General features: G+C 39.4%; 1 protein-coding gene across 1 annotated transcript in view; it reads right to left on the bottom strand.

Moving 5' to 3' along the window:
• The window catches only part of mtus2 (microtubule associated scaffold protein 2), a 249147-nt gene that overhangs the window by 160948 nt on the left and 67875 nt on the right, over positions 1 to 20324 (bottom strand). Inside the window, exon 2 of the mRNA XM_002934016.5 lies at positions 1207 to 3464. Within this exon, the coding sequence (XP_002934062.2) occupies positions 1207 to 3288 (2082 nt within the window). The 5' untranslated portion in view covers positions 3289 to 3464. The remainder of the gene's footprint in view (positions 1 to 1206; positions 3465 to 20324) is intronic.

Genomic DNA, 20324 nt, shown 5'->3' on the forward strand with positions numbered 1-20324 from the left:
CTTACAGTATATGGTAGAATCATCACTGCTGGCTGTGGATCACTGCTTTAGAGTCACTAACATTAAGGGGCAGATTAACTAAAAGTCCATAATTTTATTTTTTATTTTCAAATTAGACTAAATTTGTTTTTCAAATGTCTGATATTTACTAAAAAAGTTGCAAGGAAAAGTTGCTCGGAGAAATGTCGTAAAAAACGTGACAATTCGAAAAAGTTGTGATTTTCGGATAGGGATGCACCGAATCTAGTATTCGGTTCAGTATTCGGCCAGGATTCAGCCTTTTTCAGCAGGGTTCGGATTCAGCCGGACCAAATCCGAATCTTAATTAGCAAATAATAAGGATTTGGATTCGGTTCGGTATTCGGGAGAATCCCTTAACATTCGGCGCATCCCTATTTTCGGTGCATCCATATTTTCAGAAAAAACCCAGTAAAATCTCAAAAGTTTTGAGACAAAAGAAAAAACTTTAAGGAAAGGGAAGGAATCTCTGCCATCGACTTCTACATAAACTGCAAGAATTGTCAATTTGGATTTTTAGCCGTTTAGATGCATAGTAAATCAGTGTTTTTTCTCTGCAACTTTTTAAAAAAAAAATTCAAATCAAGTCTAAAATTGATGGTTAGTAAATGAGCCCATTAGGGTGTGAAGATACAGGTATTATTGAATGGCAAGATTGTTAACTAGAGATGAGCAGAACTGCCCCATTTTGCTTTGCTGGAATATTTGCAAAACCACAGAAAAATTCACAAAAAGTGACATTTCACCAAAATGTAGCCAAATGCATTGGAGTCAATGGGCTCCATCCCTGAAGTGGTGTTTCGGCAACTTTTTCACTGGCAAAGTAGATCGCATTGCAAAATGTAAGCCCAGATTTGTAAACATTTTAGGCACTCACAAAGAAATCTGTATTAGATGAAAAATGTCTCTCATCCCTACTGTTACCAACTATTAGACAATAGATCAGTGGTTTTTCGTGGTTTCGGTTCAAAAATTCTTCTGCTTCAAAGTATGTTCAGGGCTCCCCCTTCTCAAAACTTATATCAAGACTATCAAGGACAGGAAATGATTAAATAAAAACCTATAAAAATAGAGATTAAACTTTTCTTCTGTAAATAATGATTGGTATAATAATATATTAAAAAAATGGACGTTTTTAAGAGAGATCAAAAGTGACACCGGGGACAAGAACATTCATTGAACACTTACCTCGTCTATTGATTTTTCATTAATCTGTCCAAAATGATGTCCAGGAGGCCTTATTCCAGACACCATTAAACCAGCGGCATATATTCTTTGTTTCTGCAGGTCTGCTTTATATTTATCTAGTAGGACATTGGAAGCATTAATGTCACTGCCTAAGACCTCATGGTCTCTTGCCATTGGAACATTGCAAGCAGGGGAACCAAAAGGCATGCCTACTGGACCATATGGAAGTCTGTCTATTGTCTGAGGGTTTCTTCTAATGTAGGTAATAATCTTAGGTCGGACATGCTTGGGTTTAGGGATGATTAGAATTGGTTCAGGTGCTTCTTCTGGCTTTTCATTGTCATTGGTGTCCGTATCAGCTTTACTTGCAAGGCAAGGCTTGGAATGTATTAGTATTGGTTTTGGAATTCCACTACTACAAAGCAATTTGTTAGTGGCTTTAGGGGAAATGTTTAAGACTTGTGTACCATCAAAAGGTGGCAGAACTGAGGAAGGTGACAATCTGTCAACATGAACAGCATTAAGATCCACAGAGCTGCTCGGTGAGGCAATGCACTGATCATTAATATTTACTGCAGTCACGAGGCCTGGTAAAATGGGAGCACATGAAAAGGTATCAGTTAGATCCTTCTGGCTGTCTTTCATGCTGCCTTTTAAACCATCTGACTGATGTTTTCTCCCGACAATTGCCTTTTTGCTCTCAACTAAAGCCGTTTTATCCTTTGTGGAAGCCATGTTGCTGCTTAAAACAAAATTATTGTCACTGTCCTGGCAAAGAAAACTTTCAAGTGAACCTCTGTCTTTATGTAGAAGTGGTTTATTATCCAGGGAATCGCTGAGTGATGTTGTTTTTCGTATAAGAGGCTTGGTGCTTAGCTCTCTCCCCATATCAGATGCATATTCATCCGGCTTCTTATGTGCTAGACTAAAATGAGATAATTTAGGGCTGCTACCGAAACTCTTGTCTTCATGGTTTATGACTTTGTAACATTGGGACATATCTACATGACCCAACGGAGCATAAAGATTTGAAACTGGAGATGTTCTGGATTCGGAAATATTGCCTGCTGTCTTGGTACCTGAAATTGCAGTCATCGTACTCTGGTCTTGTTTGTGCCGACAAATTCTTTTAGACTGTAATAAGTTGGAATCTGAAATTTCTGAAGTTTTTTGTGTTTGACCCTGATATAATTGTGCTTCTGTTATATTAAAAATTACCTGAGGTTTAGAAGGGATTCTTAAATGATGGTCAGTGCTTGTGGGACTGGTATGTAGTGTGCTTGGCTTATTACCACTTGATAAGGCTCCCTCGCCTAGTGATAATTCAGGGACATCTGAGGTAGGTGACCTGGAACAAAGTACAATCTTTTTTTCCTCTGAGCCGCAACTGTGTGTATGGGAAGAGAATCCAAATAAATGGTCAACTGGTATTGATGAATTAGTTGCCCTAATCCCGTGATTTGGCATCTGTAAATACTTGGGTGGGGAGATCAAACATGGCGTTGGTGAAATACGACCTTTAGCAAAAGTTTCTGATTTTGTCGATACCATACCTGATTTCAGAAAGGAAATTCCTTTAACCTGTTCATTGTGTGATAGGTTACCAGTGTTATTACTACACATAATGAGGGAAGAGTCACTAACTCTGCTCTGAGGATACACCAAACTTCTGTCAAGCACACCCGCCTTTGAATGTCCATCAGCCTTTGAATGTCCATCAAAAGCTCCAGTTGTTTTTAAACTGCCTTTAGCATCATCAGTCACAAAATGTTTGTTAATGTCTCTTTCTATCAGGGATGGTGACTTTGGATCACTCAACGGCTGATCACCAGATGGAGAATCCTGACCAGAGGTGAGCGATGTACTGTGCTCCTCACATGACTGGGAAAGATCTGACTGTGATGTGGACAACCCCCCTGGTTTTTTAATGCTGCTTGAGACCTGAGTTTTCCCTGTTGGGTATATTTGGTTGGCATTGTTATCACCTAAGCTGATCACATTTTTGTTGTCAACTTGATCTTGGTTGCTGTTAATGGAATTTCCAGTTGAACATTCCTTGCTTGAAACCATAGGTGTGCTCATTTTGGAATAGCAGTTTCATAAGTACCACAGATTGAAATTGTGTCACCTCTAGACAGTTGTATTAGTATGTAACTTATTAAATTGCCGTCATATTTCAACATTAGTGCCAACTCAATTTCTGTCCACGTTGACTTATGGCTTTGTTGGCCTCAGTGCAACATGTTGCATGTGTGAGCCTGTAAAAGAGAAGAATATTTATGTAAGTGTACAGATTCTCCATAAGTATATAAAAGACTAACCAACATGTAATACAAGGTACTAAGCAATAAGATATTTGTTTTCAAACAGGTGACTAGTCAATGCTACTTGCTGATTGGTTGCTATGAGTTACTGCCCCTGGCACCATTTATTACATAATTCCATAAGGGAAACAGATGTGTTTTAAAAGTTTTTGCCATAGTACAAAGGGTAACAAACATTTCAAAGCATATTCTCATGATTTTATGTTGGAATCTCATTAAACAACATCTCTTATAGAATGGACTTGATTCCCAGAGCAAGTTCACCTACTTATTTGCCTCCTACCCCACTTTCTACCAACAATTCCATTCCCTCTTGTTGCCACCAAAATTTTTCTCCTGCTCCTTCAACCTTCAAACTGGAATGTATTTTCTATATCAGCACCCGAGGGTTCATGTCTAGGGTAACAGCTTTAGGGGAGTAACCCTGGATGTGGATTAAGGGGGACAAAGCTGTTTAAATTAAAAAAATCCTCTCATCTGAGGGGGGTGCCCTACTCTTTAAAGTTTTTGACATTTGGCACAGACTTCACATGACTGAATCCGCATAGGGCTGCATCCAACCCAAATACATTGCTGATCCAACTTTGAAGGATTTTCTTTTCACTGTGATATGCTAAATATAAACCCTACTGAAAGAAGTCACTGACTAGTTCTATGACCAGGTCATGGAACTCAGAGTTGCCTTCCAGCACCCATATACCTGTATCGTAAAGAACAGGTATATAGAAATGTTATTTCTTAAATAAATCACATATTAATGAGCCATATAACCCATGCCATGTCATTAAGAACCAATCCAGTTGCAATTCAGTAAAGCTTCTTTACCTAACAAAATAAATAACTGAAGATTTACTCTCTTGGGAGAGCTGTGGTGGATAGCAATGTAAAATATCCTTGAACTTGATACATATACAGGTGGATCCATGGCTATTCTGTTGCGTTACCTAATATTTATGAAAATTCTAAATGCTTTATATGGACTTACCCTACACTAAATACCAAAGGGAGGTTCAGTTCTGTTAGGAAAAACATCAGTTTACTTTCTTCACTGCAGACTCATAACTCTTTAGAAAAGTGACATAGTGGCATGTTATTGCATCAATATTACTATTTAGAAGGTGTCATAACTGTCCTAGGGAATACAACAAACCTAATAAATAGTAATAATTTTATATTAATAACCATATAGTAATGCCCTCCTAATTGGTAACGAGTGAATAAAAAGAACAATGCTTAGATTTATAACTGGCAAAGGAATGAGTAACCATATACATATGATTATGTGCTGACTCCACCAAGATGTTACATCTCTTTTGTAACATAAAGGACTAACTACACGGCCAACATAAATAATTCAATTACAGATATCATATCATGCACCAAACACAATTCCACAGGGGTCTCAGCTATAAAGGGGTAATGGTGCCTGTGGCACATGGTTACAGCACTGGATGGAGCTGACACAAGCCCTGAGAATCCTGATTCAGGCCACTAAGGGACCAACTGAACTGAAGTAGGCTTTATATTCCTATGAACACATTCACTTCAAAGAACACTTAGGTGCACAACATTCTGAAGGCAAAAGCTGAAAAACGCAATCATATTTTTAGAGCCAGTACATATTTATACATCTTGCATTCCTCAAAATGTTCAAATGGAAAATATACACTGTTTGGAAGTGGGGTTAGCCTTCCATTTATATTCTGAAGAGACTGCTTAGTACATTATGCGCGTATGATGATTACTTCTTTATAGGGCTTGATCCTACTCCATGGCATGAATACAAATATAATATGGCTGATACATTCTGTTTATAAATATGGCTTCCTCACACTGCAATGATTTGAAATGATATTAACTTTGCAGCAGAGCAAAACTTTACAATTATGTAAAATTCATGGAAATCAAGCTCAATAGCCATAATGATAGTGCCTTGCCTCCTCCAGCCTCTAGTAAAGCCAAAAATCAATATAATGGAATGTGAGAATAAGTTGGACGCCATACTTTGTAACATGCAGCTGTTTGCTTATCTGGCAAATATCCCTGGTGGTGTTGTCACCACAAAATAATATATATGTATTGTAACACATAATTCATACACATGTAGAAATGTCTTTTAAAGCCCAATGAGCCTCACACTTGATCACTCATTTAATTTGACACTTTATACCCACCTCCTGGTGTGTTATTTATGGCAATGGCCACCCAAAGGGGACCACTACATGTATTAATAAACCTAGTGGGGTGAATGCAAATGACTCTATTACTTATGTGAAATGAGAATTCAGGGCTTCAACTGACTACTGTGTAAGTGAATGTTTTTGAAATATGGAGCAGCCAAAGTTTTATGAAGTAAGGATCCAACCACAGATGCTCCATCTTGCTAGCAAGTAAGGGTTGAGAATCCAAGTAGAAATGGGCACACTGGCCAGCTGTTAGGGAGGATGATATGGCAGTTACTGACTTTTGGGGGTAAATATTGAACTCACAAATATTTTCACTTTACTTTCCACCAGCCTATGTGTTCCCCTACAAGGACATTCATATGCACCCCATTAAACTAGGTAATTACCTCCAAATCGCCAGAAATTTGTTTTTATTTTATTCTTTATAAAGGTGATATAATGTGTGGAGATTCTTCAGCATTCATGTAAATTCCTGCCCAAATAATCTAGTTTTTTCCACTACAGACACACACAGACTGACATGACTTTCATCGGGATCCAATGGAGGAAAATTGCACAGACATTGGAAGAACATACAGGGACTCATTTTTAAACAGTGGGCAAATTTGCACATGGACAGTAAATCATAGTAACCAATCAGCAATTGTTTTTTTTTTTTTAGCATGCTACAAATTGAATTAAGAAAGCAAACATTTGATTGGTTACCATGGGTTACTTTCCAGTGTTTATAAATGAGCCCTTGTGCTTTCCATAATTTTCGGAAGTAAACTTAAAACCTGAGGAGGCATTTAACGTAGGTTTTACCACTGAGAGCTTCGCTGCACTAAGCATTCCAAGTGGGCAAGTATGGGGGAGTCATGTGTGTGACCTTTGTATAGTCTCCTCATGACAAGGGGCCTAGTAATATTTTTTTATTACCACTAAAAGGTGTGCCAACATAGAAGACCACATGAATTTGAGTTCAATGATATGGCTTATAGAAATGTATTTCCTCAAATAAAAGCTTATTATGGGCATGAGAAATCAAGATCAGTCGTTTTATTCCCATATTTAAAGGCAAGCGCAATAAAACCTGAATAGGCTATCTGTTGGAAATGTTCATTTTCTTTCTTTTGAAGGGAATACACTTTGAAGTGCTTCTTAAATGGGTAGGAAAATGGCTCCTTTGCCCCCTTCGTACCAAGAATACGAATTATCTATTCATGATTTAAAGGGTGATATATACATCCCTAAGTGTAGGGACAAGGAGCTGCTACTATTCCTTCTGCAATGGCAACATTAGACCAATGCCCATTGTTCTCAGCGGGTAACGTTGTATGAAGATCATATTAAAAGAGAATACATGCCCTGGAATATTTTCAGCGCATTTCAATGGAAGCATGCTGTGCTGGAACTGTACTTTCAAGACCAAGGAACAGATGGAATATGATCCAAGTTTGTGATCCGTGCATTTACAGCTGTTAAAATTGTAATTTGCAAGCATCACAGCATGGGATGACCGGAAGCCAGCGCGCACTGCTCAGCCGCCCTCACTAAAAGGGGCTCCGGGACCTGCGGCACAAACATGCATTTTGGCAACTGCAGAGATTTCTCCCCAAACTAGAAAATACCAAACATAAAAATTGCATAAATAATGTTCATTACAATTCTTTTCTTTTATTAAAATAATAGAACCAGCAGGACCCTGTGAATAAAGTACAGGTATGGGATCCCTTATCCGGAAACCCGTTATCCAGAAAGTTCTGAATTACGGAAAGGCCATCTCCCATAGACTCCATTATAAGCAAATAATTCTAATTTAATAATAAAACAGTACCTGTACTTGATCCCAACTAAGATATAATGAATCCTTATTGGGGGCAGAACAGCCCTATTTGGTTTATTTCATGGTTAAATGATTCCCTTTTCTCTGTAATAATAAAACAGTACCTGTACTTGATCCCAACTAAGATATAATTACCCCTTATTGGGGGTAGAACAGCCCTATTTGGTTTATTTCATGGTTAAATGATTCCCTTTTCTCTGTAATAATAAAACAGTACCTGTACTTGATCCCAACTAAGATATAATTACCCCTTATTGGGGGCAGAACAGCCCTATTGGGTTTATTTAATGGTTAAATAATTTTTAGCAGACTTAAGGTATGGAGATCCAAATTACGGAAAGGCCCCTTATCCAGAATACCCCAGCACCCAGGCATTCTGGATAATAGGTCCCATACCTGTACCCCCAATATATTCAGATCTTGGTGCTTTTCTGTAATGAAATAATCCCTTGTACCGACTGCTATGCTTGAAAAATGATTTCTTCTTAAATTCCCCTTTGTAATATGATATTATGGTATATTCAAGTTTACACTATTTGCAAGGAAAACTATACCCCCAGAATGAATACTTAACCAACAGATATAGTTTACATCATATTTGTTTGTGTGCACCATGATTCGTATGATCCCAGGGGGCGGCCCCTAGTACTTATAAAGGCAGTTTTCTATTTAGGATTACCCAATAGCACATCCTGCTGAAAAAGTATATTTTTATGAAAATGGTTTATTTAGATGAAGCAGGGTTTTACATGCAGTATCAGCTTTTGTGTAATATATTTTTATATAGACCTGCATTATTTGGAGGTATAGTTTTCCTTTAAGGTCACATAATACCTCCCAACTGTCCCGATTTTTGCGGGACAGTCCCTCTTTTGACCGCAGTCCCGGATTCTTACTGAAAAAGTCCCTCGTTTCCCTTTTATCTCCTTCACTGAGCGCTAAAAAACATACAAATTTAACTAAAAGTAGCTTTTGGCAGGGAGCCCAGAAAGTTAAACAAGCTTCAGCTGCACTTAGATACATTGTTTCTCACATTTCATTAAAAAGTAGCTTTTGGCAGAGAGCCCAGAAATCTTAATGAGCTTCACCTGCACTTAGATACAATGTTTCTCATATTTAATTAAAAAGTAGCTTTTGGCAGAAAGCCCAGAAATCTTAACGAGCTTCACCTGCACTTAGATACATTGTTTCTCACATTTAATTAAATAAGTGGGCATTTGGCAGAGAGCCCAGAAAGTTAACAAGCCACACCTGCACTGAGATACAATTGTAACTAATAAACTAAACAGGTCTCTTGGGGGAACTGAGACTTGCAGCTTAAAGGGCAATTTCAACTTTTTTAACAAAACTGTAATAACACATAAAACAAGACCCCAAAACCCCGGAAATGTGTTCAAACTTTAAACAACCTGCCAAATCTAGTCAAATGGGAGTGGTATTTAGGGGGTGTGGTGGCACAAATGGGCGTGGTCATTTTTTGTCCCTCTTTCCATTTTCAAAATGTTGGGAGGTATGGTCACATGAGTGTATGCTTACAATAGTATAAATGCTTGTCTCCTGCAATAATATATTGATTTGCAATAATTAACTTTTTATTTTTTTTAGTCCAGTTTTTTGAAAATCACTCCCATAATTTGGGATTTATTAACGTTTAGTTAACTTTTTTTGGCAAAAAAATTCAGCAGGTTTGATTTTTTGGGTACCATTGAGTCCTACGGAGGCTTAGAACAGTAGAGGGATAGGATAGTCAGTGACAGCCTGTCCTTGACACATTTTTAAGGGGACGTTAATCCCATCATTGTTTTCTATTTCTCCCAGTTTCAAGTGAAACTTAAACACTTTATTGTTTTCCAAGAATGAGCGCCACTGCTCCTAAAATGGCTGCTGGGGCAATTCCTGTTTTTTTCCTACTTTCGGCTCAAAAAATTCGTAAAATCGTAATTTGGCCTTTGCAGACACAACTTGCGGAAATTCTAGCTGGCGGAAATTCTTTGTGAAAATTCACCAGTGTATTTTCAACACGTAACGAGGAAACTCAGTAGAGAATAGACCATAAAGAAATGCCATATGCGCGGCTGAGGAGATGATGGAGATAATGAGATGCAATAGTAACTGACTGGTCTTTATAATGGCAGTTTGCCAGCCTCAACCTAAAAAATTCCTCTCGGCGAAAAATGGAATAAAATATGGAATAAATATACAAAGTCTGAAAAAAATTCTCTTGGTGATAGGATGTGATGTTCCCAATGCATATTTTACAACAAATTTTACAACAATGCCTGATGAAGGGGTACGCCCCCGAAACATTGCTGCTTTATCTTGAATAAACACGCAGGGGTTGAGCCCCGCTTGCATTGCACCTGTGCCGGTTCAATTTTTGCTGCACAATGCATATTTGTCATTCTCCTTTTAGTAAACTGCAGATGTTGTGGCGAATTTTCATTTTTGGCAAAAATATTCTAAATTTAAACTTAACTTAAGTTAAAGCTATAGATGGTGATCTATAGAAATCTATGAGAATTTGAAAATCATTTTCTGCAATAAACTTTATGGAGAAGCTACGTTCCAACCCCTGCCTGAGCAACTGCTGAACTAGCCGTATCTGTGCTCCATGAAGCTGGATACCCGCAGTAGGAGCGACGAGAGAGCAGATGGTAATAATCGGCCTGTTGGCAGAGGATAAACCCAGGCACTGGTAGAACAATTAATGAACTACTCTTTTTATACAACTATGTGCTCATCAGCAACAATGATCTAAGGAATGATTGTCCCAAACCTGTTCTTAATTAATGCGTAGGCAGATGGGCGCATAGAGGAACTCAGCTAAAAAGTTGCTGCTTCATCAGTGGGAAACCGCCAGCTTGTTTTCCTATGAAATGATGGGTTTATTTGAGGTGGCTGAACCCACTTACTGCCATACCAGATTTCATTAGCTTTCTGTATAACCTACAGTAGGTCAACACTGTGCCACAGTCCTTCACCAGAGATCTTAAAGGGGTTGTAATCCAGCCATGATGCTGTCCCACTGTGCCCCCTAGTTTTGCTGTAGAAGTTGTCAGAAACTTAATTATAGTTGCAGGAAAATTCCCCAATGAGCATTCTACTGGCTAAAAACCTCATTATAAGTGCAAGAGAAGTGACCAATGAGAACACTGATTCCCAGCACTATGTCAGGCATCTTGCTGTTATCTTATATATAGAGATAATTACAGTATGTAATTATTATTATTTCATTATATGACACAGGAATCAGACAGGGGGATAAAGGGCAGGTTTGTTCAGTGCTGGGAGACTGTGCTTAATGTCTTGTGCAGCAGAATTCCTGCCTCATTAAAAGAATACTTGTGTCAACATCCTCTCCCTGCTTCCTGTGCACACACTTGGAAGTCATATTAGACTCCTTGCTCCCTCTTCTGTTACCCCTATGCCTATGTATGGTTGTTCAATCCTATAAGGGCAAACAGCAAGCTATTAAGGAGCCATCATTGACGTATAAATATTGGATCTGTTATTCAATATTTCTGTGACTATACAAGATACAGTAGTAGTTTATTAAGCAGGAGAGTTTTCACTGAGGCACCTGTTTAGTTCTGTGTAGCTGTAGAAGGGCCAAATCACTTCTCCTTGGAGAGATCCAATGCCTCTATATCCCAAACACAAGAGGCTAGCAAATAAATTATATATTTTTCCTGTGGTTAATTCGTCTGTCATTTTGTCCTTTGTGCTACTTCATTTGGCAGGTCACATAAACGCCAATGGCGCATTTTTCAAAGTACCATATTTCACATATCCCCGGGTTATTCCCATCTTAACTTTCCTCCTCCTCTCTCCAGAATAGTTTGCCAAGTCCTCCAGCTGTCATCTGCCATGTCCCTATTAGAAGCTACTCAATCCTCTAGCTACAACCTCAATTCCTAGTATTTATCGCTCCGCACAAACATCCAACTTGCAACAATGGCAAGAGACTACAGCCACCCCTCTGCTTCCCTTGGTACTTACTGTTTGGGTTTCCTCTCTTGTGAAATGTTTTATTGCCAAACATGTAGCTCACTTGAATTTGCTTTTAATATCTTCGCTGTAAAAGATTTGTCTTCTTTTTAATTAAGTTAATTCTTTTCAATAGAAGCTTTAGAATCAAAGTGAAGTTCATTAATACATCCTTTACATCTTACTGCCAGGGATATTGATTAAATGCGTTTATTTTCCTGTTTATTCTGCAAATACAGAATCCAGGATTAGCCCCTTTACTCATACGTCTCTGTTTTTTTGCTTGTTCTGTCATCTTTTCCTTTAATCCTTTCTTAGTTTATTTTAACTTAATTGCCTTGAAAAACATTCTTGTGGACTGTAATGCAATTGCAAGGCCCAAACCTCTACTCTTCTGGGAAGGCTATCCACTTGTTGGTGGTATTTGCTTCCATTCAGCCACAAAAACATTAGTGAGGTTGGGTGCTGATGTTGGGGATCAGGTCAGGCTCACAGTCGGAATTCCAATTCCTCCCACAGGTGTTCAGTTGGGTTGAGGTCTGGCCAGTTATATTCTTTCACTCACATTTCAGAAAACCCATTCTGTATGAACCTTACTATGTGCATGGAGGCATCATTGTGCTAAAATGAGAAAGGGCCTTCCCCAAATTGTTGCCTCAAAGGAGGAAGCAAGAATGTCATTGTATTGTATGGTTTGCTGTCAGTGGAACCAGGGCCCTAGCCTTCACCATGGAAAAGAGACCTATTTTTTCCTCCTATATCAAACTTTACTGTTGGCATTATGCATTCAGGCATTTAGTGCTCTTCTGGCATCTACCAAAACCTAAACTTTTCTGGAGGCTTTTCCACTACTCCAGAGTGCAACAGTGGTGACCTTCCCACTACCCCAACACACAATGATGTTTTTTGCCTCCGATCACCCATAAAAACCATGCAGGTATTGCTTTCAAAGATGGTGTAGAACTCAGTGGCTGATGTTAAAACTGAGGACATATCATTTTAGACGGGGTGTCTGGATACTTTTGGACATTACGTATTAAAATCAAGAATGCACTTTTTCTGAAATTCAAGAAAATCACTGCAATAAAATACAATCCCGCTTAATTCAAGTTTTTCCAACAAAGGAAAGCGTGCTTTCAGTTTTTAAGCTACTTTATTTTTTGGGAATATTTGAAATGTCTGGGCTGTGAGCAGCAGAGTAAAATTGCGACGCTCACTAGTTTCGTACCCCAGTCACATTTTTCAGGGAGGAGCAACACCATGGGTTCTCTAACAAACTGACACCCCCAAGATTAATACTTTTTTTCTTCCCTAAAGGAGATTGAAAGTAATTTTAGCATTTTACTGCCAATAGATTCGCCACATTAGTGCCACCTGGAACACTATATTTATTCTGCAGAAAGCATTACCATACCTGAGTAAACAGGCCTAGAAATCTTCTCTGTTTGCTTAAGATTGCAGCTGCCATTTTAGCTTGGTGTTTGTAGCTTCCTGCTGTATAATTCTAGCCATTATAGCTCAGATCACACATTAGCATTTTTATGGGAGGGAGGGAACAGGAGAAGGGAGAAATTAGAGTCTTCCCAGTCTGGGCAGACTCTGGCCCCAGGAATTAACATGTTTACAAAAAAGGAGACAAGAAATCCTGTGTTTCTTTTGATAGAGGACTCTATCAAAAGCTTTTCTGTGAGTGCTTATGGCTGTATTTACATAGACCTTTCTGATAAAGCTTACTTAGTTTTTACCTTTCCTTCTCCTTAAACCAAAAAAAATCCTGTTGATTATAAATCGATAGGAAGTTCAGCGCTTTGTAACCCTGTGCTACTGCACAAAGAACATGAGCGAGACATCTAATACAGACACATTAAATCTTTTTAAGCGGTAAAATTAATTAATGGCAAATTGCCTCTCCTAAAGTGTTTTTGTTGCTATTGCAGCTGTGTTTACAGGATACTCGTTAATTAATTAAAGACGCCGAAGCACATTCTTTTCATAAGGAAAAACAAGAATAACTTTCACTGAGTTTGTTCAGCACAACAAAGTCTTTGCAGAGAAGAAAGATTTATGACTGGAGGCTACTTCCCATATAAACAAATGGAAAGCATCCTGATTTGGGCAGGAAAAACAAAAGACGTTTCATTTTAAAAGATAACAAAAGATTTAAAGTTGGATTTTTAGGGCCAAAATTTCAATTAAAAGTGAACCTAGAAGATGTTGAATGCAAAATGTAGAACTCATTGGACAATCCAGTAAGGTTTATGCCATGTGTCCCTTTTCTACATTAGCTTTTGAGTGCCTTTCTGGATTCCTATTTGCAGATCCCCACACCCACTCCTTGTCCAAGGGACATCTGTGTGAGAGTGACCCCCATCCTGCCCCTGTGTGTGCTTAACATATAATTCTAAGTAGGAAATTGCCTATAACTCCTACACTCCGGGGGTTTGATTGGTGATGTTTGAGTCTAAAGTTGGACATGGGCAGGTTTAAGCCACTGATCTGGGCCACGCTAGATGTTGATAGGGCAGGTTTAAAAATCCCATTGGCTCATTGACATGATCCTCAGTGCTGATTTCATCTTCAGCCACTGAAATTATCACTATGTTATCACTATAGTATCATCATGCAGTACTTCATCAGGCATCACCAGTGTCATGATGTCATCACAATGCAAAGCCGCCCCAAACTGTGCCTGATTGATAGTCTTGTTTAACCTTGTTTATTGGTATTTGGCCCTATAACTGTTCTGACTGCAGCCTGCCCTGACCACAGATTCAACTTTGGCCTAAACCCCTTTGGTATTTCTGCTTCTTGAATTACATTTCCACTACTCTCTAGAAACATATTCCTCCTCAATATCAAAGAGTGAATCTGTCCCGGTTTGCTTCACTGAAAAATTAGCAGAACTATGGAAAAATTTGTGAAGCGCGGTAAAATTTTTGTTACGTGATTTTTTTGACGTGCACAACTTTTTGACACAACCATACCTTTTTTTTTACATGACCGCTCCCTGTTTTGACACAACTCGCCTTTTATTTTGCAGCTACTGCAACATTTTGCGGAAATTTCGAAAAACAATTCCCCAACGCCAAAATGGGGAATTTCGCTACAAAACCATGCCTGGTGAAAAAAATTGCTCATCACTACTCCTCAATCCTTACTTGCTACCCAGAGTCGGACTGGGATGTGTGGTGCCTATGGGGGTTGCTACCCCAGGAGCCCCCACAACCCCTCAAGGGCCCCTGTTGCCTGCTCGCCTACTGTCAGCCCCTTCCCCTCCTGCTCATTAACCTTATACTATTTTGCTTTGACTGGGGGAAAGAGGGCTGTGGGGGAGCAATGGCAACAGGGCAATGGCCATACTCCCATGTGTGTATTGGGTCTGGGTCAGCAGGCCCATCCATTTGTTTTGTTGTGTCCCAGTCTGACCCTGTTGCTATCTCAGAAGTCCTTGTAGCCCTAGCAATTACTGACTATAAGAGAAATAAAATAGAATAACTGAACCAGTAATGAGACATGACAGTAGCATTTTGTTAGTTTACTGGAGCCCACTAAATGTGCTGGAGAAGTCCCTCAAAACCTTAGTATGGTAGTGATACTGTTTGGGGTTTTGTATTAATACCAAGTTTGAGGTTAAAAGACAACTGTTGGACAGGCATACTGGGTGTAAGAACCTCATTACGGTGAGTTTCAGGGTCAGTGCTTATATAGTCTCATACAGTATATATTCCTTGGAGACCAATTAAGGAAAGAACTGGCTGAATGGTTCTTTACTGTCATAGGCCGATTGGATCTATAGAGTTGAGACTGGTATCTGTATCTATTTATGTATCTGTTACTTTGTTAAATGGTAAGAAGGACCCTTACAAAATTGCAGCACAAAGAGAGGCTTTAACCCAAAACATATAGACCTTTTTTTTTTTTTTTTAAATGATACTGATATTTAGGGTTTACACTTGATTTTAATTTCCCATTTGTGTTCAGTAATAACATGGGTCAGAGTTATTACTGCTTTAAGAAAAGGCCTTACTACTTGTTAATTATGACAACTCATATATTAAACTAAAATAAAATTGAGCCACCCACTTAGGACAAGGCAAAGACATGACAGAAATGACATAAGCAGATGTTTAAAATGCTTTGTATTATGGAGCAATTGTCCAGGAGATGCTGAAGGACCACAAACACAACTAATCTTTTGACAGAGAAGTCAGTGCAGCGTTTCTGTGAGTGCTTATGGCTGTATTTACATAGACCTTTCTGATAAAGCTTAGTTTTTACCTTTCTTTCTCCTTTAAAGGGCTACTAAACCCTGCTGCACGGCACTGCTCAACCAAATGTTGTTGCTGGACTACAAATCCCAGAACAATTCAACGTATAATGAAGTGTGAGGCATGCTGGAAGCCTTAATCCAACAACAAGGGTTGTATTCTTAAAGCAATATTGCACAAAAAAACTTTTCCAAAACATTCCTCCAAATCCCCAGGGCCAGCGGCGGCATTAAAATGCAATCAATCCTCCAATAAGAATCCCAGCTGATCTGTATAAACCCGGCTCCCTGTTCTGTTCCTGCAATTGGAGTTGGGAGCTTTAAGCACAGTTTCCCAGCACTGAACAAACCTGTCCTTTATCCCCATGTCTGATTCCTGTGTCATATAATGAAGGAAAAATGACATAATTATCTCTATATATAAGATAACAGCAAGATGCCGGACATAGTGCTGGGAATCAGTGTTCTCATTGGTCACTTCTCTTGCACTTATAATGAGGTTTTTAGTCAGCAGAATGCTCATTGGGGAATTTTCCTGCATCTGTAATTATTGTTTTTGACATCAACTACAGCAAATCTAGGGGGCTTAGTGGGGCAGCATAATGGCTGGGTTTACAAACCCCTTTAAGCTCTAACTTCTGACAAAACATTTCTCATGTTTAAGAACACTCTAATTAGTTTAACTTAGCAAGACCTAGTGAATGTAAGAATCCATTCATTAACAGTGTATTGCCCCTTTAAGAAACACAATTCCTAAAATGTGCATAAGTTAAGTGTCCTTCAAAATTATATTTCTTTATCTCATTTACCACAAGGTGCTCAAGACATAAATTTTTCCCTAGAGTATTCTATATGAATTGGGTAGTACAAAGCCCCTGCCCAAAGCCTCTTGGGAAAATGCACCAAGAACATCTACACACATCACATATCTGACTCTCCTTCATGCCTACAAAACCTGTACTCCTGGACTTAATTATGACTCTTTCAATGTAAACTTACGGACAGATTTTTTTCCAATATACTTTTTCTTTTCAGATAATAATATTCATTTCATTTATTTTAACTTCAACCTCGCTTTGTGATCAAAGATCGCTGGCGGCACAAGTTTTCTCTTCCTATGCCTTAATCTCACGGGATGATCTAATTAGGTCAAACAAATTCCGAGCACGAAAAATATATTCATTAAGGAAAATAAACGATAATTGATTTCATATTCTCTTTCTTCTTGAAGGCTTGGGATATGGGTGCTTTTAATTCGGTTTATTCCGGCACGAAGAAAAAAGCATTTATGCAACATACTGTGAGACGGGTTACAATCAGAGGGATCAGAAATGAATTAATGAACAGTTCAAACAAAGGCTAGGGGGCATGCTGTACTCAGATTGCTACACAAGTGAAGGGTAAGTACTGTATTTCTACAGGAAATTCTTCATTATTTTTGCAACATGCTAAAGAGGGTGCAGTATTGCCAGCAAAACATTCAGTCATCTAAACCAATGCTCTCCAGCTGTTTCCATACAACGGGCAGGACTGTATTTATACATAGGCACCCGAGGGCCTGTGCCTAGGACGGCAGCTTTAGGGGGGCAGCATTTGGGTGTTTCTATATAATCAAATCTGTTTTAGTAAAAATAATAACCCACTCCAGCCACTGCCAGATTATATCTGTGAAAATCCTACAGTAGAGGTTCTGCAGGGCAATGTCACTTCTGCACCCTAGAGGGCAAGTATGGGTTCATTGCCCAGGGTGGCACCAGACCTAAATACAACCCTAACACTGGGCCAGTTATTCCCTATACTGCAGAGTATACTAAACAGATTATGTCATCCAAAGAGGACAAGGAAGGTCTTGAGTGGTCTGAGGACCATAAAAATCTAACCCATAGGCCTTCAGGTGGTCAGTCTGGAGTTGAGACAATGTTTATTTTGATTAACTTGTGAGCAGAAGAGTTTGTTTGTAAAATGTTTTAGAAACAGAGGATAATTTACAAACTTACCCATAATGCAAGCAATGGAGAATATTGGTGTAATTTATTAAGGTCCAAACACGCTCCTGCACCTCAACAACGTTTCAGAAGTGTTAATTTATGAAGTCACATGCAGATTGGAGAGTGCAGTTTGTATGCAACATTTTTGGTTTTTTAATCATAATACATTGTTATTTGTCATAGCCGTAGCTTAATCGATGTTGTGTCCTGAGCAATTGCACATAATATGTCAAAACTGATGCAAGTGTGCTGGCTTATTGATGCAAATTAGGGTGCAAGCATTTTTACAGAGGGAGGTTGTGTCACTTCCAGAGTAGGTGCTCACAACAGTGTTGGCACCCGATTCACTGGGTACAAGTCTGGTGCACCGACTCATGAACCCCAGACCTGGCGGTAGCTCCAGGGTTTTCCCCAGCTTCAGTAAGTGCAGTTCAGCAGAAAAGGCAGGAGTGATGAACTGGCAACCACGTTGAAGTGCTAAGGTGGCCATACACGAGCAGATCCGCTCGCTTGGTGATGTCGCCAAGCGAGCGGATCTTCCCCCGATATCCCCACCTACGGGTGGGCGATATCGGGGAGCATTTAGGTAAAAAAAAAAATAATCCGATCGTTTGGCCCTGGGGCCAAACGATCGGATTATGTGGGCGGCAATGGGGCAGTCGGATCGGGGACCGCATCAACGAGCCGATGCGGTCCCTGATCCGACTGGATTTTCTAACCTGGCCGATCGAGATCTGGCCAATTTCAGGCCAGATATCGGTTGGCCAGGCCGCTCTGCTCTCCCCATACATGGGCCAATTAGCTGCCGAATCGGTCCAAGGGACCGATTTCGGCAGCTATAATCGGCCCGTGTATGGGGACCTTTAGAGTGTGCTAAGATCTCTTCATTTTTATTTTTTTTGTGTTTTTTCAATTATTTACATTTTGTTCTTATTTACCTTAGAAAACAGACAGTGGTTTGATTAGGACACTGGAATATGAAGAGGGGAGGGTCTGATTAGAAAGATATGGAATAAAATGTAACAATAATAATAAAATGGTAAGCTCACAAAGCAATTGTTTTTTGGCTTCTGGGTCAGTAAATTCTCTTTCCTAAAGGCAGTTTGTGAATACAAAACCTAAAAAATAATGACTTTGATAGGCTATGATTAAGTGGTACAGATTACATAGTTAGTTACATAGTTACATAGGGTTGAAAAAAGACCAGTGTCCATCAAGTTCAACCCATCCAAGTAAACCCAGCACACCTAACCCACACCTACCAATCTATACACTCACATACATAAACTATAAATACAACCACTAGTACTAACTGTAGATATTAGTATCACAATAGCCTTGGATATTCTGATTGTTCAAGAACTCATCCAGGCCCCTCTTAAAGGCATTAACAGAATCTGCCATTACCACATCACTAGGAGGGGCATTCCCCAACCTCACTGCCCTCACCGTGAAAAACCACCTACGCTGCTTCAAATGGAAGCTCTGTTCCTCTAATCTAAAGGGGGGGCCTCTGGTGCGCTGATTGTTTTTATGGGAAAAAAGAACATCCCCCATCTGCCTATAATCCCCTCTAATGTACTTGTACAGAGTAATCATGTCCCCTCGCAAGCGCCTCTTTTCCAGAGAAAACAACCCCAACCTCGACAGTCTCACCTCATAGTTTAACCCTTCCATCCCCTTAACCAGTTTAGTTGCACGTCTCTGCACTCTCTCCAGCTCATTAATATCCTTCTTAAGGACTGGAGCCCAAAACTGCACTGCATACTCAAGGTGAGGCCTTACCAGGGACCTATAAAGGGGCAAAATTATTTTCTCATCCCTTGAGTCAATGCCCTTTTTTTATACATAGTAACATAGTAGTAACATAGTAAGTTGGGTTGAAAAAAGACATACGTCCATCAAGTTCAACCATAATGCCTATATATAACCTGCCTAACTACTAGTTGATCCAGAGGAAGGCAAAAAAACCCCATCTGAAGCCTCTCTAATTTGCCACAGAGGGGAAAAAATTCCTTCCTGACTCCAAGATGGCAATCGGACCAGTCCCTGGATCAACTAGTACTAAGAGCTATCTCCCATAACCCTGTATTCCCTCACTTGCTAAGAATCCATCCAGCCCCTTCTTAAATTTATATAATGTATCAGCCAGCACGACTGATTCGGGGAGGGAATTCCAGAACTTCACAGCTCTCACTGTAAAAAATCCTTTCCGAATGTTTAAATGGAACCTCCCTTCTTCTAAACGGAGTGGGTGCCCTCGTGTCCGTTGGAAGGACCTACTGGTAAATAAAACATTAGAAAGGTTATTATATGATCCCTTTATATATTTATACATAGTTATCATGTCACCTCTTAAGCGCCTCTTCTCCAGTGTAAACAGACCCAACTTGGCCAGTCTTTCTTCATAACTGAGACTTTCCATACCCTTTACCAGCTTAGTTGCCCTTCTCTGGACCCTCTCTAACTCAGTAATGTCCCGTTTGAGCACTGGAGACCAAAACTGAACAGCATATTCTAGATGGGGCCTTACCAGCGCTC

Source organism: Xenopus tropicalis, chromosome 2, assembly GCF_000004195.4.
Source record: "Xenopus tropicalis strain Nigerian chromosome 2, UCB_Xtro_10.0, whole genome shotgun sequence".
Classification (NCBI taxonomy): domain Eukaryota; kingdom Metazoa; phylum Chordata; class Amphibia; order Anura; family Pipidae; genus Xenopus; species Xenopus tropicalis.